Raw genomic sequence first — 24351 nt, 5'->3', positions numbered from 1 at the left:
CGATGTCGCTCCTGTTTTTTTAAACAGTGACCAGGAACCGTTTTCACAGCAGTTTCTGCAGGTCAGTCTGCTCTGGGTTACATGTTTCAAAAAATGTCATTTTCTGCAGTACAGGTACCTTCATCTCCTCTGGAAATAAAAGCTAAAGTGTTTCCAGTGGAGAATATACAGTGTTCGTAGTAAACTTGCATCCAAGAGACAAGAGCCTCCTCACATACCAGGGGAGCTTCATCAACCAACACCGTCGGAGCTCTTTCATTGTGAATGCACGTGGTTAAAAACATGGGTACATCCACATGAACACAGTTGTTGTCGATGACACTGTTTTATGATTGTTTGGAGCAAAAACCAAAACTGAAATACAGGTTCGATGAAATGCAGAGCCCTAATCATCATGCTTTCAGAGTACAGGTCTGAGTCAATGAGTCAAACAAAAAGTGACACAATCAGAAGCAGTGTTTGAAATATTTTAATGAAAATAAATTGAACATTAAATATTTGCATTTTTGACAGTATATGGTCTCCATGTTTTTAAAGACATATTAAAAAACCAGCAGCTGTTTGCACTGTACGACGAATAAATGTGTTGGACTGAAACTAGAAGCTGAACATAAAACAGTGCAACAACTTCAGCTCATGTGATGCTTCAACTGCAGGCCTGGCCCACAGCCGGACGGCTCGGTAATGTTGTCGAAATAAACTCATTATTACATAAAAACACAAAAGTAGCTTAAGTCAGCTTAAGTAGAAATAAGTTAAAACGTGAAACAATAAAGAAAAAGGAAGACGAGCATTGAATAAATATTTCCCTTTATAGTCTTTCAGTGCTTAAAAATAAATCAAATAATTTCTTGATACAAAACAATTAACTAAAAACAACACAGAAAACACAGAAGGGGTGAAGGTCAGCTGTCAGAATAAAAGCTGCACCAAATCAAATCAGGTTTCTCTAATGTAGAGAAAACGACTACTATCTCTACGCTGATGTTTAAAGAAATATTTTGCTTTCCAAGTGCAACTTTATAACAGCAAATGGCCCATTTACCTGCATAACAGAACAATAAAATATCAGGTTAAAAATATATAGTGTTGGCTAAAATGATTCAACAAAATACCCCTTTAACATGCCTGTGGAAGTGTTTTATTACAGCTCTTCTGTCAGAAGCTCATTTCTTTTCTTCAGCACCTTAGTTGGAGCAGGAGAGGAAACCTGACCCCAGACGTGTGGGTTAGAGTTGAATAACATGCATGGCAGCAGAGTATTTTATTATTATCATGTTCTGATTGACGGTGGAGGCGTAGAAACCTCCTGTTTGGCATGGAAATGGCATAGACTGTGAGGATGCATGCAGATGCGATTCCTGCGGTGGTATCCCTGTGATAGTATGCGGGTGAAACCAGCAGGGAAAACGTATGCGCCAGTTGAACAGTTACGTTCTGGAGACCACAGGAAGGTGGCCAAACAAACAGGCAGGCAGGCAGGGTCTCTCCTGCTCCAACAATCGGTTCCAGATGAACCCAAACACCATTTCTTTAACACAAAAGAGAAACATGAATGGAAGAACACAGATGTCATTCTAATGATGAAGAATCAGGCTTCATCTTCAGGTATTTATCAGCTCTGATAATCACACATGATTCTCCTTAATCTGAAGGATTATTAGCAATAAATACATTTCTGTGACAAAGTCATTTATTATATCCAAGGTTACGATAAGATTGTTCACATGTAGAAAAATATGATTACTTAGTGACAAAATAAAGACTGAGGCGAGGCTAAAAGGCAAAGTGCAAAAACAACCGAGGCTGAGCAGGAAGCGCTGTGCTGCTGGATTTCCTCCAACATGGCCGCCAATGCAGTACAACCAGAATGGCCACTTTAAGAGCTCAGAGAGCAGATTTAATGTTGTAGCATGAAAGAAAGTGCCATACACATCCTGACAGAAGCCTCGGTTTGGTTACAGATTCATCCCGTTTTGATTCAATAAAAAAATAAATAAGGAGTGAGTTCATTATTGCTTTTCTGCTGCAGCTCAGCAACACAACGGTTTCAGGATGCTGTGATGTTGCCTGACACCGCAGACAGAATGAGGATGTCCTCAACCACAGTGAGTTCCTGTTGTAGGATCTAGAAATAGCCATCTGTGTTCATATGTTGTAGTGATGTAACCGCAGGCAACTCTGCAAACACTGCAGATGCTTCTGCTTCTGCGGACACAAGCGTTACTCATGCTGGACTTTCACTTCTGAACAGGCTGAAACATAATGTTTGATCCATGCAGGGAAACCAGATGGAGGAAGAGCTTCGCAAGATTTCCAAAGATGGCTACATCTGAAACATTACCCAACAGATTCATGACAAATTATTTTCTGATCACAGAGGGTGTAGGTACAGCAGGTCAGCAGGTGGACAGATAACAGAACAGGAAGCTGGGTCATGCATCAACCACCACCCAAAGGCACTTCACTAACCAAACTCCACCGCTGGAGCTTCTGGCTGCAACTCAGTGTGAGTAGAAAGGTGGATGATGGATTCAGACGCTACATGGAGCGAGAACACCTTCCATCATGCTCACAGCAGATGGAGAAGGAGGAGACGGCGACCCTGAAACCTTCCAAGAAGACTACATAATTAGCCTTCTTTGAACTTTATTCCATTTATGACAGGAATATGACACTGCTGGCAGCAGCTGTTCTTCATTAGATAAAAACAAACTGCCTTTCAGATCATTTTGAGTGCAATAAAATGATTGTCAAATGCTCAGTAATCATGGCGACACCTTTAAATTCTCCCGTTAAGGATTTATAGAACTGTTTCCACAGCTGGGCCTCCTGTTTGATACAAATTGAATCCAACAAAAGTCTCTGAATTGTCCTTTTCTGGGGATGTCCCAGTCTCTGGTCATCGTTACGATAAACATGGAGCCCGGATTCAGGCGTACGCCTCAGCTGCTGATCTTATGTGTTATGTCAGCACAGAGCTCTGTTTAATGTCAGGTCATTAGGTAAATATTTTAACAAAGCATTAACAACACATTTCTGTTGCTAGCGCTAAACCACAGCTGCTACATTTTCATCTTGCTACTGGTAATAAACTGTAAGGATGGGTGTTTATCAGATGGGTTATTGTGAACCATTTCTTATCGTGAAAAGAATTTAGATTTATCATCACAACCATAGATTTCAATCAATCGTATCTGAAAAACCCAAACATTGACAGAAGTGTCGGGATTGTTTCTTTGAGTATTTTCTTCACTGTCGGCTTCACAATCAATAAGAAACATTGACATGCAGTCACGTCTGCACAGTTGCCTACAGGGAACTGCAGTTAAGATATAAATACTGTTTTGTCATCATCATTATCACAATAAATACCAACAAATATCCTGATTAAATTTTAAGGCTATTTGGTCCATCCCTAATATGCGGACAGATAGCTATAATTATATTGAAAGGATTTCACTAAATTAACAGAATTAATCAACGGTCTGATGTTGCATTCATTGTCACTACTGGAAAAAAGTTGCTGTTAGTTAATATTTTGAGGTTTTATTACACTTTAATATATGCTTATTTCTTCCATAGGTTTTTAGAAAGAAAAATGGTTTGATGTACTTGCTTCACTTTCCTACAGTTTAGCACTTTTATTCAATATTCTTAAGATGTTTTTGTTAATGCAGTTTAACATTAAACTTTGGTAATGGTATTTGAAAAATAGAAAGTATGTGAGTTCGTTTTAAGTTATTAAAATTAATTTCTTACAACTGGGTTCTTAACAAAAGGATCAAACTCTGTACTGACAGGAACTAGATGTTAACTGACTGGTCTAAAGTCGGGGCAGTAAAACTGGATCATCGGTTATTTATTAGGCTGACGTTTTCGTTTACAGCAAAGATTGTAGAAGGGACAGAAAGAGACTCGGCGTGTTTCACCACAATTAAACTGTCCAGCAAAGTCTCTGCTGGGAAGCCACCATTGGTAATGCGGGTTTCTACAGATGACCACCTTGGGTCGAAGATGACCACAGTTTTCTATTCGTTCCCGCTCGGTGCTGCCCTACCTTTGAGCCAGGCAGCGCTGCTCTGCATTCACAGCCAGGCTGAACTCGGGTCTTTGCTGTGCACCACCCAGAGGTTGGTCTCTAAGTAGCCTCTCAGCAAGGCATCATGAGGATCACAGTGTAGGTGGTGGAAGGTGCTGAGAGGGTCTGGATGGAAGAAGCAGCAGCAGACTGCCGCTGTGCCACTGAGCCAGGCACTGCTATACCTGCTGCTGCTGTACCAGCCGTCTGTAATGAGGTAACACTTTACTCTCAGGGAGGTAGAGCGCCATCTCCAGGGCAACCAGGATGATAAACTCAAACGATATCAGCTCTCTCCTGCTGATCCTGAAGCGCTCCTCCAGCTTCTGCAGAGACAACAAATCTCAACTCAATGGTTGCCTTTAAAGACCTCTGGTTTCTCAGCTCTTGAGTAAATTTTGAAAGCATCAATTGAAGGTTAGAGAGTTTTTTTTTTATAAGTCTCTACCCAGTCAGTAATTAGACATTACAATAACAGCTCCTGACAGCAAGCGGTGTTGCTGGTTTTTATTATCTTCACGCTAAAGCTGCTTCGCTCGCGTACAGATATGCTGCCTTTACCTTCTTTAATTTGTACTTTAGACACACTGGCTTGGTTACTGCTCTTTCTACACACTATTCTATTGTCTGTGGTAACATGTGAAGTTCCTCTTGTGAGCTCAATGAAATTGCTTCATCTCATCTGTTTTGGTCTCTGGCTCCCCCTTAGGGGGAGGAACGTAAACACCATCTGCTGCTTCTAACTGAGGATTTATTTATGAGGCAGCGATAACAAAAATGATTTAAACTAAGATATCAGCCTAATAAACCACAGAACATGAATACCCTGGTGGCAGCATCAGGCATGGCCCGGTCACCAGGTTGTCAAGGCACACCGAGGTTTTAAAACCATCATGTGTAGCAGTTATAAAGCTGCTAACATTTTCCTTCATGCTCTTTGTACGGTTTAAAGTCCTAGACATGATAAAGACATGATAGTTTAGTCTGACTATATGTAGCAGTTACACAATGCTGCCCCTCCCACCCCTGTTGCAGCAGCTTATAACAAAATGCAAATTTGGAAGCCTGGAAATAAACCAGACTGGTTTTTATGGGACTGTATGTTAAAGATAGCATTATTATAACAGTAATAATGAGCATGTTACATTTTATGAGCAGCAGTAAGAATGATTCCTGCTTTTTTGTTTTAAATTAAAAAAAAAACACATCATGTTTTAGGTAGTTCAATCAAATTTCTGTGCCGTTACCATGACCCAGCGAACCTGTGGCAGACAGGCTGCTGCATTTCATCATTCTGTGAATTTTGTGTTCAGGCTGGGTGGGTAGAGCAGAGGAAACACATTCGTTGCAGACAGACGATAAGATAAGTTCTGGTTAAATTTGCATCATACAAGTCATCGGAGTTCAGAGGTTCTCAGAGCAGCTTGCTGTAGGACCAAAAGTCATACAGTTTTTAGATAAAGTGTGGAAACTAGCAGTAGATGACAGAAGTAGCTGAATATTCAATATTATATCGCTAAATGTTTTTATTTCTGGAAAATCTTTGATATGTCATTCGTTTTAGGGTATCACCACTACTTACTGAGAAAAAGAAGCTGCACAAGCTTTTTTTATTTTATTTTCATAAAAATAGAATCTAAACCACCAGCTTTGTAACCAGACTCAGTATTCAGATTCTGCAGCTCAGCAGTTCAGGTGGATTTTTTCCTCTCGTTCAGGTAGAACAATCATATAAACACATGAGCAACCTGATCTGACTGGCAGGTGGCAGTCACCGCCATGACAACCTGTGTGTGTTACTGTGAGTGGGGAAACTCACATCTATGAGATGTTTGACCTCCTGCTTCTTCAGGTCGCTGCTGATCTTAGCAGCTAACAGGATGCAGGCAGCTGACACCAACTTCCTGTAAAACAACATGTCAGATAGTTGATCAGAAGCTTCGAGGTGCAGCTATTTTAGTTTCTGTCAGTCTCAATGATTCCCAGAATATTGATAATTCCTCGAGGTTTGTCAGAAAGAAAGAGGGGCTACAGCTTTGCTCTGTGTTTGATAGGACAACAATCAGCTCTGTGGATATCAATGCAGAGATGATCAATGAAACACAGCTGGTCTTTAAAGATTTCATTAATGTAGCAGTTTGTGTTTTTTCATCCCAGTTAACAATGAATAACTATAATTAAACACCAGAGGGAGCCACTGTTGCAGCACAGTGAGTGGAGTTGACACAGCAGAGGCAGAAAGACATCTATAGATACAGTCAAGCCTGCAGAAGACACCCGCAGCACAGATAGGTTTCATTTAAGAAACAGCAGGAAAATAAAAACAAGCATTTTACAACATAGACTGGAGCCCAAATAAATGTGTAAAGAAAGGAAGAATGCAAAGGCCTTTACCTAATCTGTTTGTTGAGTCGACCCTGCAGCACCAGCTTCTCAAAGTAGACAAATGCCATGGCAATAGTGACGGGCTGCAGGCCACAATCCTCCCCAACTATCCTCATTTCTCTCTTCAGGCTGGGAAACACAGACAGAACATCCAGGGAAGTCAAAGACCATTTACTGGATACAAGATGCAGGTTTATATGCTGAAATCTCACAGTTTACCTGCGGATTTTACTGAGGGTGAGCTTAATGTGGGGAAACTTCTCCTTGAAAGTCTCGTTCATGTCTTTCTTTAGATCAGATGGTTTGACGTACTCAATAACTGTCGTCTGCAGAAGAAAAGAAAAAGAACATTATTTGGAGAAAGACAAATAAACAGAGGAAAGATGATTTGTGGAGTCTTGCTGGGGTTGTAAGCAGGGGTATTGAACAGTCACACAACGGTCAGTGGGCTGTATGAGACTGTAAACAATCAGATAGTAAATATTTCTCTCATTATGCCAGGATCAGCAGTAAAACCCGTGCAAACAGCAGGTTACAGTCTAATCAGGCATTCAAGCAACTGTTCAACATTTAGGAAGATGCAGCAATCTCCAAATCTTTAAAACCTCCATGAAGGTGGTTGTTCAGAGGTTGAAGTCATTATTATTTCAATTTTTGCTTGGTTTCGTATTTTATTTTGTTTCAGTGGCTCACATTGTGGTCCATCTTTTGCATGTAACGTAAAATATGAATCGTATAATTGCATTTTTTTGTTCATTTCATGGCAAATGAAGTTCACAAAGTCCCACTTTATTTAGTATTTTAAGAAGCTTGTAGCTTGAGACACGAGGAACTGCAGGAGCATCGGGCATAAATAATGCAAAGCAACATGTAAACTCAAGTTCCTGCACTTAAACTAATATTTAACATGGAGCCATTTTTCTGCATGAACATGTTTTAAGATGACCTCAAATGTGCCATGGTCAGGTGGTATGGAGTAGAAAGGAGACAAAACAAGTCAGTTTGAACAATTCACAACAACCTCTGTTTGATTTTGTTAATTATTACTTTTTTTTATTTTAAATTGTGATTGTCAATCATAAAATAGTCTTGTATTGGTTTTGTATTAAAACCTGCTCCACTTGCGTAGCAAGGCTTTGCTAAAATTAATACAAGGCTTTTAAAGAACACATGATGACCTAATTCACCATTTCCTGCTTCCAAAATCAAAAGGTAGGAGCTAGCTTAGGTTACTCAGTACATCTCTGGCCTCCCCGTGACCCCCTGACCTGATCGTCTCCATAAAAGACCAGCAAGCAATGACCAGAAATACAAAATGTCCGTAGATCAGCTGCAGATTAAGCAGCTGTGTGACCAGAAACATTGCATTTTTAGACAAGGAGGTCATTTCCAATACCTTCTGTGACATTCTTGTCTTCCTTCGAAAAGGCAGCAATGAAGCTGAATGTTTTATTTCCCATTTCTTCCTCTAGGTCTGCACAATTAAAATGATGGACAATGTTTGCCGCTAACTGCATATCCAAAAACGGCCACCACTCTTTGAGACATGGACGTTTTTGGTCTTTTTGGTCATTTATATTAAAATATTTTTTTCCTTTAAATGCATATGAGGACTCCCTGATTTAAAATGTGGACAAAGTGCGCAAATGCAGATAGATGTTACCCACTTGGCAGAGTAACCTAAAGGCCCTTTTTTGTGAGTGTTATAAGAAAAAAGATAGACAAGCAAACTGATATGCAAATTTAAAATGTGTCCATTGGTTTAGTGGCTTGATGATGTTTTTGCAGTGCAGAAATCAATGGGGTTCATAATCAAACAGGCTTCATAGGATGCAGCTGTAATGCTGAAGATACCACATGTCTACAGGTCCTTCTCAAAATATTAGCATATTGTGATAAAGTTAATTATTTTCCATAATGTCATGATGAAAATTTAACATTCATATATTTTAGATTCATTGTACACTAACTGAAATATTTCAGGTCTTTTATTGTCTTAATACGGATGATTTTGGCATACAGCTCATGAAAACCCAAAATTCCTATCTCACAAAATTAGCATATTTCATCCGACCAATAAAAGAAAAGTGTTTTTAATACAAAAAACGTCAACCTTCAAATAATCATGTACAGTTATGCACTCAATACTTGGTCGGGAATCCTTTTGCAGAAATGACTGCTTCAATGCGGCGTGGCATGGAGGCAATCAGCCTGTGGCACTGCTGAGGTCTTATGGAGGCCCAGGATGCTTCGATAGCGGCCTTTAGCTCATCCAGAGTGTTGGGTCTTGAGTCTCTCAATGTTCTCTTCACAATATCCCACAGATTCTCTATGGGGTTCAGGTCAGGAGAGTTGGCAGGCCAATTGAGCACAGTGATACCATGGTCAGTAAACCATTTACCAGTGGTTTTGGCACTGTGAGCATGTGCCAGGTCGTGCTGAAAAATGAAATCTTCATCTCCATAAAGCTTTTCAGCAGATGGAAGCATGAAGTGCTCCAAAATCTCCTGATAGCTAGCTGCATTGACCCTGCCCTTGATAAAACACAGTGGACCAACACCAGCAGCTGACACGGCACCCCAGACCATCACTGACTGTGGGTACTTGACACTGGACTTCTGGCATTTTGGCATTTCCTTCTCCCCAGTCTTCCTCCAGACTCTGGCACCTTGATTTCTGAATGACATGCAGAATTTGCTTTCATCCGAAAAAAGTACTTTGGACCACTGAGCAACAGTCCAGTGCTGCTTCTCTGTAGCCCAGGTCAGGCGCTTCTGCCGCTGTTTCTGGTTCAAAAGTGGCTTGACCTGGGGAATGCGGCACCTGTAGCCCATTTCCTGCACACGCCTGTGCACGGTGGCTCTGGATGTTTCTACTCCAGACTCAGTCCACTGCTTCCGCAGGTCCCCCAAGGTCTGGAATCGGCCCTTCTCCACAATCTTCCTCAGGGTCCGGTCACCTCTTCTCGTTGTGCAGCGTTTTCTGCCACACTTTTTCCTTCCCACAGACTTCCCACTGAGGTGCCTTGATACAGCACTCTGGGAACAGCCTATTCGTTCAGAAATGTCTTTCTGTGTCTTACCCTCTTGCTTGAGGGTGTCAATAGTGGCCTTCTGGACAGCAGTCAGGTCGGCAGTCTTACCCATGATTGGGGTTTTGAGTGATGAACCAGGCTGGGAGTTTTAAAGGCCTCAGGAATCTTTTGCAGGTGTTTAGAGTTAACTCGTTGATTCAGATGATTAGGTTCATAGCTCGTTTAGAGACCCTTTTAATGATATGCTAATTTTGTGAGATAGGAATTTTGGGTTTTCATGAGCTGTATGCCAAAATCATCCGTATTAAGACAATAAAAGACCTGAAATATTTCAGTTAGTGTGCAATGAATCTGAAATATATGAATGTTAAATTTTCATCATGACATTATGGAAAATAATGAACTTTATCACAATATGCTAATATTTTGAGAAGGACCTGTATTGTGGGTGCAGAGATATTCACCATTGCTGCTACTGCTCACCAGGCTCCTGGCTGCACTGTTTTTAATTTCATCATAGGATGATTTCCAGATAAAATGCAAAAGATGTTTTATCTTATGTCTCCCATGCAGCCACTGTGGAAACAACAAAGCTTTATTACAACCAGGTGTTTATTTAAGGCCCAAAACAAACCTGCTGTTATTATTGAATATGTTGAAGATTCATATTCATACGAATCCTTGTAATGCTTACAGGCATTACAGACATGGTTCACTTTCTACTTTTTCTACTCAAACTGATATGCATGTGTCCACAGAGCTTTTGATCTCAGCTTGTTTTCCTCTTCTCGCTGTGAGACGTCACACAAAGAAAATCATATGAGAGGTTATTAACCTTGAGTCCATCCCTAAAGATTTCCTTGACGTGGGAACAGAAAAGGCATTAAAAAATGTTTTTCTCTGAGCTTTGAATCAGATGCAAAACCAGCTGAATATGACGCAGCTGGTTACAGTGAAAAGAAATAAATCGAGGCATTTGGCTTTAAATGTTAGGCTGACTAAATAGCATTGATATTTCTACATCCTGTAGTTTAAATGAACTCTTTAGTCTATTTTAACAAAATAAGCCTACTAGTGCAAAGTGCAGGAACTAATAGAGAAGCTGAGCTTCCTTGATTAGCGTTTGTGCATATTTAAAGGTCATCGAATGTTCATAAGGTGTATGCATATGCCATGGTGTATGCACAGATCAGGTACAGCTTACGGGTGTTGAAATCCCACACATCCTCACGGCATCATACTAACACCAGTGACAAAGCAATCCACCTCAAGGTAATCTTCTCAGAGGATTTAGGTAGCATGACACTCTGTGTCTGTCTGTGTGAGTGTGTGTGTGTGTGTATGTTCCTGTTTGTGCAGCGGAGTGAGGACCATTTTTCATGTTCCACCATCAAAGTGAGGACTAAGGTGTGAATTGAGTTAAAGTTATGCTTAGGGTTAGGCTTGTACTGTTAGGGTTAGGGTCAGACCATAGAAAGGGTTGAAAATGAATGGAAAGTAATGGAAGTCAATGAGAGTCAATGAAAGGTCCTCACAACATACAGTAAGACAAGTGTGTGTGCGTGTATGTGTGTGTTTTCATACATTTAATGAATTCCTCTCAAGAGAGGGATCAAACTAAGCCGCAGCCTCCAGGATAATAGCGCTGATGTAAAAGGAGTGTTTGGTGATGTTTGATGATGATTTTTAATCTTTTCTTCAGTTTTCTAACCTCAGTCTCTAATATATTCCTGTTTTCTGAATTAGAAATCAAGGAATCCAGCTCTGTCTTAATTAATGCCACTATTCATTCCACCAAAGTCAATGTTGTAAGTTTAAGAGATCAATTTATGACACAGCACTGTTATAAGGAGCTGTTTGATGTTGCTAATTAACATTAAGCCGGTGCAGAGCTGAAAGAAGAACAGAAACGCAGCAGTGAATGTAGTCAGTGTAGACTGAAGCAAACAAACACAATATTTTGTTCTGTTTTTGTAATATTTTTGGAGATGGAGTGGCTTTATTTTGGAGCACCAGTTTGAAGGCTTTTCATGTGAAGAGAAGAACATCGTAGTAACAAAGCTCATCATGACGTTATTTACATGAAATAATAACGTCTTTTTTTAGGGGTAAACTTAGGATATTTCAAGGAGAAAAAGACGCAACATTTTCTCTAAAGGCATGTGCAGTGTTGTGTGTGTGTCCTGTGAGGACCCATATTGGTGATTTAGCCCCTCTACGACCATCCTGAGGGTTAGATAAGCTCATCAGGAAGGCCAGCTCTGTCCTAGGATGCCTCCTGACCCAGTTCAAGTGATAGGAGATGGCAAAAATAACATCATCTTATTTTTTTTGTACAATATTGGCCTAATTTCTGCTCTGAGTGGCTTGTTCTTTCAGCAAACGGCATGTTTTAGAGTCTGAATACTCCAGTTAACCATTTTTTGATTCCTTAATTAGTTGACGATTATTTAATACTTTATTAAACTGATTGTTTACACCCTACTCTGAACATGAATTAATTCGTTTTAACCAGACTTAAGAACCAGTTCTTGATGTGGATGACCTGCAACAACGCTAGTCGTACATCATGAGAAAGACCCCAGTTCCTCTCCACTGTCACCACACGCTTGCTCAGGTTGAGAAACTGCTACAAAGTCAGCTTGAAGCAGTCGGCTGGGCTTCCTTTGATAGAAAACCCTGTGCTTATTGGCATTATACAATAAACTGATGTTGACTGTATCGTACTATAATCAGGATCTTATTGGACAGTATTCATCAAATCTATTTCTGAACATCTGACTGGACTTTGTTCAAATGAACTGGACTGATTTTAGACTTACTGGTAGACTTACTGGGTATGAAGTGGAACTTTTGCTCCAGTAAAGTGCCTTGCCACAATAGTTCTTGGGAATTGTGCTATACATATAAACTGGACTGCACTGAATTTATGTAACAGGTATATTATGAGTAGTCCGAAATAAAACATAATCTAGCTATTTCAACTTGGATTAAGAAAATAATAGGATAACTGGCTGTTGGTGGGCTGCTCCTGGTCTCCAGTGGTAAATGCCTCCTGACGGCGATGGTGGAGAGGATACAGGGTGACCTGGAACAAATCTGATATGCAGCGCCTACAAATCTTAACTTAAAGGGCTTAAAGGATCTGCTGCTGATGTCTTGGAGCAGTCAGGCAGATCACAGCTGGTGGCGTCACACAGAGCACCCAGCATGTTAGTCTGGGGACGGCTCAGAAACCGGAGCTCATTCACCCAGACTACAGCTGCCTACTATCAAAGCTTGAATTACCAAGACCAGGGGATCCCAAACCTGTGACCCCCAAAATATCGATGCCAGAGACTGACGACCCTTTAAAAATACATAGAATATTTTCACTGTATTGATTAAATGTAGAGTGAATAATTATATGTATTTTAAATGACTTCATTTAAAAAAAATGACATTTAATTATTTAATTTCATCATATATTATTTAATAAGACAAGAAATATAACATTAATTTATTTCATGATATATTTGTGTTCCTTTTGGCCCGCCATACACCTCAGCGTTCACATCACTGTTATTCTCTGATACGTCCACCTTTAGACTGAGTAAAATAATATGCAAAGAGAAAGTCAAAGTCACAGCTGTACACCATCTTTTTCAATCAATCAGTGCACCACAAGCATCAATCATCAGACCCAGAGTTTAGTATAGGTGTCCTGAAGTGCTGTGGATGTGGTGTGATGAGACCCACAGCTGCTCCTAAAGCCAAAATCTAAAAATATGAAGCTGCCTTTTAAAAAACACGGACAGCATTTGAATGCAGCACCCGTATGAATTCCTACCATGTAGGAGGCGAAGATCAGCACCCGTTTATGCTTTCCACAAGGCCACTGGGGGTCACTGAGGAGGTTGGGGTCGTATTCTGTCACATCATCCACACCTGAACCAAAGACCACAAACAGCAGCAGAATCAGACATGTTCTAAAACAGAAACTCATTTATTACTGACAACAATAATATATTTGTTTCCACAGGTTTAGAAAGTGACACAGAGGCCCATTTCTCTTAGCCACTCTTCAAAATAGGAAAGACTGGAGAACCTGCCCTTTAAGTAAGCCTGATGTGTGTTGAACCGCATAAGCCAGAAAATGGTTATAAGGAAATACTTATGGTCCAAAACAATTAAAAGTTTAAAACAACTGGAACTGTGCCAAACAAGGCTGTACAGAACCCGGATTTATCTGGTGGTTTATCTGTGTAGAAAGGTGGGGAGGGTGGGGTCTCTCCAAAGTTCACCTACATTGTAGCCACAGCTGCCCTGTGACAGACTGACGGAAGTGAGGCGGCCCTTTAATCGTGCCACCGGGCGACCTCTGACCACCATCAGCAGGCAAGCAGGGTGAAGTGTCTTGCCCCAGGAAACGGAGACAGATTGTTTAAATCGGCAACCCGCCACTTAAGGGACGATCCCCTACCACTGTCTCCACATATAAGGAGATAAAGATCCAAAACGTATGAAGCACAGAAATGGTTCATATGAGTCAAATTCGCTCTTCCTCCATGGCCTCTCAGTCCTCAGACCCACATCCTACAGAAAACCTGTGGAGTGAGCTGGAGAGGAGTGAAGAAGACAAAAGGCTCTCTTTGTATGATTGATCAGCACCTTTAAAGCAAATTTGACAATACTTACAATAATTTGTAAAAAACTATTTCTTAAAATTTTTCCCCACATAATAAATGTACTAACACTAAAGACTTTTTTTGTTATTTTTTTAGCGTAAGATTATGCTCGTGTAACAACAGACGAAATTATTTTAAGGGATTTTTACAGAGGGTGCCTTAATAATGGAGGGCACTGTACAAACAAACTGTTGCAACACCATGAAGATTAATACGATTAATAAATGGCCATCTTGGAAATAAATAAATAATTAATAAATGTGTGCTGTTCAACCTGTAAAGAAATCACACAATGCAGAATTTTGACAAGAAGAGTAAAAATATCAGCCTAGCATCAGTGTGTACTTTATAACACACATGAACTGCCTCAAACCAGCCCCACCCCATAGACACACACACAGCTGTGTTATACTAAAACACAATCCTCCATCTCTGTGGGTGTGTTAGTGTTTACAGATGAAGGACGTGACATATAGGGTCAACAAACATGTGCACACGTGTTTCAAATACACTCTGACCCACACTTCAGCACAGCCGTTTGGTGTCCCTCCCTCCATCCTGTATTTGTTTTCACTTCCTCCAGTTGCATCCTTCATCTGTTTCTGTATTTTTACCTTCCTCTCCCTCTGGCGTTGCTTTCTGGATTCACTTTTTTTGTATCTCATTTCAAGGAACCACCAGATTTATACCCAAGTTTACTAATGCAGTTTAACATAGAGGTTTTCAGACTTTACAATTAAAACTACAAAACTGAAACCTTCAAGCATGAGTAAAATGTTCAGTAACCCACAGAACAAGACAAATGTTTTCTGGAGAAAGGTATTATTGTCTGATGGGACAAATATTGATTTATATGACCACAGTGACAAGGAGTATGTTTGCAAGGGTTGTTTCAAAACTAAGAATTCTGTAAAAACTGCCAAGCATGGTGGCGGTGGCATCATGCTGAGGGCCTGTTTCCTGCCAGTAATACTGGCAACCTGCACAAAGTTGGACAATCATCCTAAATACACAAAAAAAAAAGATAAGTCTTTAAAATCTCTAAATTATAACATTTGCCATGAAAAACATTAAAAAGTATTTCACAGCACTGAAAATCTGAAAGTCTTTCTTCTGTTTTTGCTTCTTTTCTTTTTAAATCACACTTAATTGTTCCATCCATCCATCCATCCGCACTTATCCTTGTAGGGATGCGGTGCCAGAGGTCATTGGGCGAGAGGCGGGGTACACCCGGTCGCCAGTCAACCACAGGGTCTTTAATGTCACAGATCAATGAAATCTTAAGATCTATCTGAGTTAACAAAGATGGCGGTTTTCAACTGATTCATCCATCATGACGAAAATGCTTAACCAACCTGGCATTAAGTGAAAGGTGAAAGGGCCCATGTGTTAAATAAAGACCTAACTGTGATTACCCACATTTCTCTTGTTTGGTTTCACTAGCTACACCAAGGACTGAAGACAGAACTGATCTGACATCACGATGTAGGGAGAAAGATCTAAAAAACTAATACATCATGTCCCAATCTAAAGGAATTCAAGAGCAGAGGAGAAATAAACTCATCGACTTGTATCAGTTTTGAAAAGGTTAAAAAGCCATTTCTAAGGCTTTGGGACTGCAGCGAACCATAATGAGAGTCGTCAAATGGAGAAAACATGGAACAGTGGGGATCCTTCCCAGGAGATGCCGACCTCCCAAACTTATGTCTCATCTAAGAGGTCACAAAAGAACTCAGAACGACATCTAAAGCTCTGCAGGCCTCACTTGTCTCAGAAAAGGTCATTGTTCATGATTCAACAATAAGGAGTATGGGTGGAAATGGCATCCGCATGCGAGATCCAAGGAAAGAAAAACACTGCTGACCAAAAACACACAAAGGCCCATCTCATATTTGCCAAAAATCATCTTGATGATCCCCCAAGACCTTTGGAAAATGCTCTGTGGACTGACGTAACAAATGTCAAAGTTTTTGGAAGGTGGTCTTCCCATTACATTGGATTTAAAACTAACAACATTTCAGAAAAAGTACCTCAGGCTGACAGTCAAACATAATGGTGGCAGTGTGATGGCGTGGCTTTGCTGCACAGGATCTTGACGACTTGCCATAATTGATGGAACCACAAATCCTGCTCTATCCTAAAGGGTAATGTCCAACCTCCAGTTAAAGCCCTCTTAAACGTTTTTTTGTATTTATTTAAGTTTATCTTTGTCTAATATTAAAATCTGCTTAATTACCTGAAATACAAAAGTGAGACACTTGTGACTGGCACGGTGCTTTTTCAGCAACACAGTTCACAAACTGGTAGGGGCTTAGAGGGGTATCAAAAAGGCAAAAGACTCAGGTAATATTAGCAGCAAACATGATTTGGTACAAAAACAGTAAACATAAAAAGCTGAAACTCTGAGGAGCAGCTATGGCCCGAGATTCAACAACTTCATTAAAAAAAGGAGAAAACATTTTTCCCACTAGAGTGCAGAACATAATAAATTAACTCTAAACTAGTATAATATAAATTATGAACTCTTGAGCCAGATGGGTAAATGTGTCATTAGGAAACAAAAACAGACACAATGTCACTTCAACTGTTCTTCTGCATAAAGCCTGTACTAATCTGGTGGATCAGCAGGATTGATTTCCTATGACGTTTAGAAATATCTGGGTTGAAAACATGGACTGTGGTCAGATTTGTTTTCCCTGCAGTCAGCTTCTACGATGGTGTTGCATCAGTGCCTTTGGAAAAGCTCATCTCCACTTCTGTGGTGGCATCATTAATGCAGAAATGTACACAGAGATTTTAGAGCAACATAAGCTGCCCATAAGGCCGAATCCTTTGCAGGGCCCGTGCATTTTCCCAGAGACAATAGAAACCACATTCTGCACACATTCCAATGGCAAGACTGAGGAGAAGAAGCTACCACCACCTAACCCAAATTGAACATGTGTGAAGAACATTAAAACCAATCAAATACACCATATATTTAGACACTTTAAAACCTGTTAAAATCAGAGATAAAAATAACATCTGAAAAACCTCACTGGTGTTATGAAGTGCTGACTTTTTCTGCAATAAGTTGAAACTTGATATGCAAAAATAGGTCTGCATCATCACATTTCACATTCTGAAAGTCAAAGGTATGAGTTTACTGGTGCTCTTATTTCTGTCCAACAGTTTTAATCATATTCCATTTTCTCTGCAGATAAAACAAATACATCTTCTTCTGATATCGTTTGTTTGCACAGACAGTTGGTGTTTGTGTATTGGTTACCCAGATCCAGTCCCACTGTGCTGCTAAGACGGCTGGGGGGGTAACTCCTGCCAGGAATGCTGTGTGTGCTCCTGGACATGGGGATCTGCAGTGTCAGGTTGCTGGTCGATGATGGCTTCTGTCTCACAAGAGCATTAGTGGGATACAGGAACTGGGCGTACGACACCGACTGACAAGAGCAAGGAGTGACGAAAGCAGTAGATAAATGGATCTGAACACAGATGACTTTAGGCCATTAAAAAGGCAGTGTTCTGTGTGGGTCAATGACTGGGGACACCTACCCTCCCGTAAGAGTCCAGCTGGAAGCCCTCAAGCCCCGGCAGCATCTCCAGGGTGGCGGAAATGTTCCCAGACGAGTGTCTCCTCCTGGGGTGGTTCAATGTGGGATCACTAAAGACAAAAAAGTCGGTCACTGAAACAAATGTAGCTGAGAGCATAACAACAAGCTTCCTGAACATTTTTCAAACAAAATTCCACGTTTCCAGACTCAAATTTCCAAATTTCATTCAAAGTCCAGACATAAACATCTAGACTTCTCTAGACGTGAGGGTTGATGTTCATAGACTCTATCCACCCAATCTGACTGAGCTTGAGCTACTCTGCAGAGACCAACAGGCGACTATTTTAGTCTCTAGACGTGCAAAGCTGTTAGAGACATGCCTCCAAAGAATAGCAGCTTTATTGCTGCAAAGGAAAGTTCTACAACGTAGAACGTTGACTTAAGTGGCAAAACACAAATCTATAGCACTCCTTTCAGATTTTTATTATGTAAGTGATTATTGTTGCACTCTGCAATTACGTGTCTTTGTGTTGGTTTACCACATAAACGTCCAGTAAAATACTGAAGGTTGTTGCTAATAAAAGTGAAAAAGTAAAAAATATGAATACTTTTGCAAGAACTGTAAAAAATAAAGTCTGACTGTAAGATTTCAGAGAACAAGCTGAGAGATGCAAAAAATTGCATTATAGTTAAAGTTTTTAAGCTCTGGTTTACACATATCTTTTATATCTTAGTGCATCTAAAAACATTAGTGGGACACGTCATTGCCTGAAAGGTCACAGTGACCACACTGCTGAATATTTTCAGTTCCAGATTACAGCGGCAGCTACTTGATAAAATGTGAGGTCTGAGCTGACTTCCTCTGCGGCTGAAACATCTGCCTCAACCACTGTGTGTGCGCTCAAACCATTTCCATGTATGCATAAGTGTGTGTGTGTGTGTGCAGTGGTGAGGTTATGACAATTATCAGGTTTTCTTCCTGTTGTGGTGGAACAAGCATGCATAGGCTGCGAGTGACGTGATGGTGTGCGTGCAGAAGATATCAACCTGAAACAATGAGTATGAAGAAACATGCAGATTAGTAGAAGTGTACATAACAGCTCCTCTGCATTTGTATCTCAGCCCGTGGGCATCTGTGTAAAAACTAAGTGGTATCTTTGAGGATGTTTATGTGTGATTACATCAGCGTGTTTGAGTCCATCATTAGTGAGATCCAAGGTTAACTCAGAAGGCTTGTGGGAAGATCCTCCAAAGACTTTCTTTCTTCATGTCAGCCCTCCAAACTGCTTCCTCTCTCATTTCCTTTTGTCTTGAAGTAGGAAATGATAGCCTCCAGTTCATCTCCTCCAGTGGTCCGCTTTCTTTCTCTTCTTAAAACACTCTCCCAGTTTTTCATTCTGTTGACATTAAACTAAATGTGGATGTGTTGGTTACCTGAGGTAAAAGCTCTCCCCGTATGGCAGGACAGAGAAAGCAGCGCACAGAGACCTCTTTGCACAGATGAGCACGATCCTGAAACACAAGCAAACACACATCAGTGACTGCGACGTGTTAACATCTGTCCGCTTGGTTCCCGTTTATAAAGCAGCAGCGGGGCTCAGCTGGGCCACGGCGAGGGGGAGCAGCAGCCGTCGTTATCTCACAAAAACACAAACACACAATCAACTCTGAAGCAGAGCTGTGACTCCAAACAGTTGGGATAAGATGCACTCAGCAAACACCATGAAGCAGAAAACAGAAATATCATTCATGTATTTCATTCACTTCCTGGACATATTTACATACATGGTCAATTCAGATAGCTCATTTGACTTCAGAACTTCTTGGTTGATTTTCACCACTTTGTGAAACCAAACCAAGAGGGAAATGTGCAATACAGTATTTAAAAGAAACATGGCAACTTATAAACAACATAAGTCATGTCCCTGAAGTTCCAAATACAATCCAATAGTCATTACTGGCTAATACAACTAACTATTAATTAAAAAGCTATTACTGCTGAATTTACCTAATAATAGCTCTTTAGGAGAATGTTGAAGACCTTTAATACCTTGATTTGATCACTGGTCAATCCTGTCACCTCTGATCATTTTAATATTTTTATGCCAAACAAAGGGGGAATCCTTTAGGTCTGATTGTGTTATACCTGCTTCATTAGTGTGCGTTTTCTTTTTTTTATTCCACACCAATATTTTACAGTAAATCTCTTTTCAAATTATATATATTTTTTATTACATTTCAGTTTGTACTCACTTCTACCCAGTATGCTTAATAGCTCTTTGGGCACCCGTCACAATGGATTAGTCTCTCTCTAAAAGCATCAGAAACTCACTGAATCACTGGAAAGTTTCATAGTGAAAGCCAGTATGATCCTACCGTACCCCAAGTGCTCGGCACATAAGAGTTTCACTGTTACTTCCTTGGAATCTTACCACAGTGTTAAAGCCATGGTAGCAGATATGCGCCAACATGTTTCCTCACAATCTGCTGACTTTATGAATAAATATGGGGAGTTTCTGCAACTCCACCAGCAGTTTCAGCTTTACTGAGGAGGACAAACGGTCAGAGAGAGAGTGCAAGTCAACGCACCGCAGATCATGCTGCCTGTGCTTGTGTGCCGCCATTTTAATTGGTGCTGCGCTCCTTTGTACATATGCCAGAGATTGCAATCAGACAAATTCATGAATACAAAATCTGTTTTTTATTAATCACTTTGAGCTGATTACAATAATTTGCTAAAGGCTGTAGTTTTTTGTTGTTGTTTTTTTTAGAAACTGAGCTCCAATTCTTATATAATTAGAAAAAAGATTAACCCTATTATCATATTTTTCTCTCCCCCAACTTGTCCTGATTGTTAAATACGATACGAGGTCTTCTTTGCGTCAAAAATACATTTAGCATTAGAACAGCAGCCTGAAAAACCTCACATCTTTCGGTCTCCCAGCAACCAGCCTATATGTGCAGCCTATAGGTGTACATGCTTCTTCCTAACAGGGACTCTTATTCAGCAGGAGTGCAGACCACATAGATTTATGTGCAATAAGCATAAGCATTGCACCTTTTTTGTGTTGAATTGTTCATTGCAGCTTCTTTGATGAGATCTTTCTTCATGCACATGAATCCACAATGCCAAAAATGTACAATAATTTACTTGGAGTAATGGATATGGGGCCTTCACTGAGCACGACAAATTATGAACCACCACCATCCCACCTGAGAACTTCTGCACATGCTCAGAACCTCTTTAACCGGGACCAAAAAGAAAAGTGTTCTGAAGGTCTGCAATACATATGGATGCAGCTGAAAGAGATGTTCTAGGAGCAGATTTGAGTTGGCAGAGATTACACTAAAGATGTTCACAGAGGAACCAACAGCAAAACTATATATGCAAAGCTACCGGACCAAAATGTTTGGGAATAAAAGGAAATCCATGACAATCACGGTTACGATTTTAAGAAAAAGCCTTAAAAATCTATTTATTTAACTTTTTTTTTTAGAAGAAAGCTGCTTTTCTTCCATCTTTACATCTGACACCTTAACAATGACATCTCTTCCCTGTTTTGTGTGGAGCCAAATTGCCTGAGTGAATGTGTTTTTAAACCTGGTCCTCCAGAGGTCAAACCCCTGAGGAGGATAGTTCTGGAGAAACATGTTTACACTGCAGCACTGAGGCTCACAATTAAGACAAGTGTGTGAAAACATGCACATATTCATACTCATTATGTTCATATTTACTGACCTTGTGTTTCCCTGAAATGGAGGCCAGTGTCGAAACGCAGCAGTGACGCAAGGCCCTGAGCACTGAGTCTGTCCATGAAACTATATCCAGCCAGTTTTAAAACTGATAAAGCAAAGCAGATGCTAATCTAAAAGTCAGCCAAATCAGCTCTGAAGGTAATCAGAAAGCTGGCAGAGAGAGCAGCAAATCTGTTGAAGCGGTTACATAAACTGGATTTAACAATATTCACAAATTAATCAGAGGTTTAAGAGAAACCTTGGCTAATAGGACATGTATGGCTTTATGAGATTAACGCTGGCATTGGCTTAATGGATGAGAGATTCAATAAAAATAAACAACAATTCAAGATGCATTTGATTTTAGATCTTTTTTTCCTGCTCAAAGGAGACCTCCACCACCCTGCTTGCTCCTGATGATCAGTGGGAATGTCAAGACCAGGAAGTCACCAGGGAGCTAAGAGGAAACAGCAGCCCCATCACAACACAGCTGCCGAACACAGAACTCAGCTGGGGAGACCCCAGGTCCATCCAGTTATTAACACACGTTTCATAGCACTCAGGGGCATTTTTCCATAACCACCATCAGAACAAACAATATGGTCCCAGTGAGATCTCAACTGGTCATCTGTAGCTAACGTCTGCTGATCTAAAGGGAATAAAATACAAACGAGTATCTGAAAAAAGGTAAAAAACACTAAAATGTATTTTTTTTATGTTTTTCTGGACTGGTCTAGATAACTTTCCAAGTAGTATAAAAACTAATAAGAAAACACATGATCCAGAACTATCAGTTAGACAGATAAATGTTGGTTTATGTTATCTCTAAAACAAGCTGACATGCAGCTACAGTACTGGTACTTAAGTTGAACAAATTTGACTGAAAAAATGAAACGGCAGCAAAAATTAAGATTTAATGAAAGTATTTTCTGGCTGACACACTAAAATTAATTAATTACAATCATTCCAGCCCAACATTCTGCTGAGTTTGGTCTGGATGAACATTTGAGACAAAGGAAGCCCTCGTCCATTCAAACATTCAGTGATCAATACTCACAAAAGGTCAAGGAAAAGCCCAACATCTAAGGGTGTTTTCCATTTATCAGTCAGGTAGAACTGGAGCAAACAAGATCCTTCCGCCACAAACCAACAGAGGCTGCAATCAAAGTGCAACTTGACTCACAAAACAGGCCAGAGGTGCAGGAATTTTGTAAAAGTTAAAAAGTTTTTCATCCATTGTTGGTCATTGTGGCATGTTGTATTATGAATGTCCTTTTTCCTTCAAAAACATTTGGGATAAAGATTCATTTATTTTAAGAAGTTTTGTACCCTCAGTTAAGAAGAAAAGAGAAAATATTCAAGTTAAATTCTGATACGATGTTTTCTTGCACACGTTGGGCCACCTCGTACCTACTGAGAATTATTTTAATGTCACCAGAGTATTACTATGTTCATCCCTTTATGACCAGTGTACCCATCTTCTAATGCCTCTGATTCACCTGTTTTCACGTGTTGTCCTTTGTTGTGGTACTTGTACTACATTCAACAACTAAAAAACTAAATCTTAACACTCAATTAAAATCTGCAGTGATCCAGCATGGAACCCGGCTTAAATAGAAACTTCTGAGAGAACAATTTGAAGTTTTCCTCTTCTTCTCATATGACTGTTTCACCTCTCAGACAACACACGGACTTGGCTAAACTACAAACACCTCTCAATGCTCTGAGCTGGACCCGTTTTTACAACAATCACCTCTCACACTAATAAACTGTCCTCAGGCCCTTGATCTGCAGGTTTAATTCATACCCTCTGCTGAAAGGACGAGAATAGAAAACAGCAGAGCAGCAAGTGAACACTTCAGAATGAGACTGTCCAAGCTTCTCTAGTGGTGACAGTAGTGTGGTTTCCTCCTGCTTCTCTATGTCAGTGAAAATTATTGAAAAATCCTATATTTGTTTGAGTACAGTTACTCTTTGAGGAAAACACACATTAGGACATTATTTCTGATGGACTCAGAGACAACTGGTTCTCATTGTTCTGCCACAGTCCCCCACATTTTTATTTAAAGCTTGTATCTGGATGTGTCGATTAATGCTGCACAGGTTTCAGCTGCATCGGCTCTCCAAGTGTCTCCTGACTGAAGCCCGTGTCAGTCCACCGACACTGGACAACGGTCGCTTACTGCTGGGAATGTGGAACTCAGCAGGGTTCAAAAAAGGTCCCAGAGGTCCCAGAGCAGATGTGGATTTCTGCAGTTTCAACAGAATTGTTTTTGGAGTCAAAGTGAGTGATTACTCCTGACAATAACACTGGTGCATGCACAAAAACATGTAACTGGATAAAAGGCTAAAATGCTTCCTACTGGTGTTTGTTGCAGCCTTCATGTCACTTTGGTTTGAGCTGCACAGATATTTACAGAGCTGGAGTGCAAACCAGCTGACCTGACCTTCAGGAACTTCAAACAGTGTGAACAGGAAGGCTCAACATGCTGCTACACCTGGATGCAGAGACTTGGCTGCAGCACTGGAACAATGTAGGCTATATTTAAACTTCAAACTTTATGTTGCACAAGGAGAAACATGCAGACACACACATCATCAGCACGATGATGATGCACGGGGGCTCCCAAAATCAAACGTTGATGGTGCAAAACAATAATTTGTTTCTGTTCTTGTGTCCCACCTGCTGCCTCTGGTGTCGTACTGTTTCATGTTTTTAATGAAGTGGATCTTCTTAGTTTGGCGAGGTCTTGGAGAACCACCAGAGAGGTTACGAGTTCTGTAGACAGAAACACAAAAACAAGTATTAACAAGGGGATTTTACAGGTAAAAATCCTCCTTAAATACAACCTGTGTTCAATGCAACACAGCTAAGTATTCTTAGCACTATAATACTCTTAT

General features: G+C 40.3%; 1 protein-coding gene across 1 annotated transcript in view; it reads right to left on the bottom strand.

The window, feature by feature from the left end:
• Window positions 1–453: 453 nt before the first annotated feature.
• Window positions 454–24351, bottom strand: part of cables2b (Cdk5 and Abl enzyme substrate 2b) — a 42754-nt gene continuing 18856 nt past the window's right edge. The window contains exons 2-10 of the mRNA XM_047371746.1: window positions 24134–24229; window positions 19150–19227; window positions 17717–17825; window positions 17436–17604; window positions 13330–13427; window positions 6686–6792; window positions 6476–6595; window positions 5901–5985; window positions 454–4407 (exon numbers count right to left, since the gene is read on the bottom strand). Coding sequence (XP_047227702.1) covers window positions 4261–4407; window positions 5901–5985; window positions 6476–6595; window positions 6686–6792; window positions 13330–13427; window positions 17436–17604; window positions 17717–17825; window positions 19150–19227; window positions 24134–24229 — 1009 coding nt within the window. The 3' untranslated portion in view covers window positions 454–4260. The remainder of the gene's footprint in view (window positions 4408–5900; window positions 5986–6475; window positions 6596–6685; window positions 6793–13329; window positions 13428–17435; window positions 17605–17716; window positions 17826–19149; window positions 19228–24133; window positions 24230–24351) is intronic.

The sequence above is a fragment of the Girardinichthys multiradiatus genome, chromosome 1 (assembly GCF_021462225.1).
Source record: "Girardinichthys multiradiatus isolate DD_20200921_A chromosome 1, DD_fGirMul_XY1, whole genome shotgun sequence".
NCBI classification, from domain to species: Eukaryota; Metazoa; Chordata; class Actinopteri; order Cyprinodontiformes; family Goodeidae; genus Girardinichthys; species Girardinichthys multiradiatus.
Note: the sequence above shows the minus strand (reverse complement) of the source record. Positions and strands in the feature narration are given on the sequence as shown.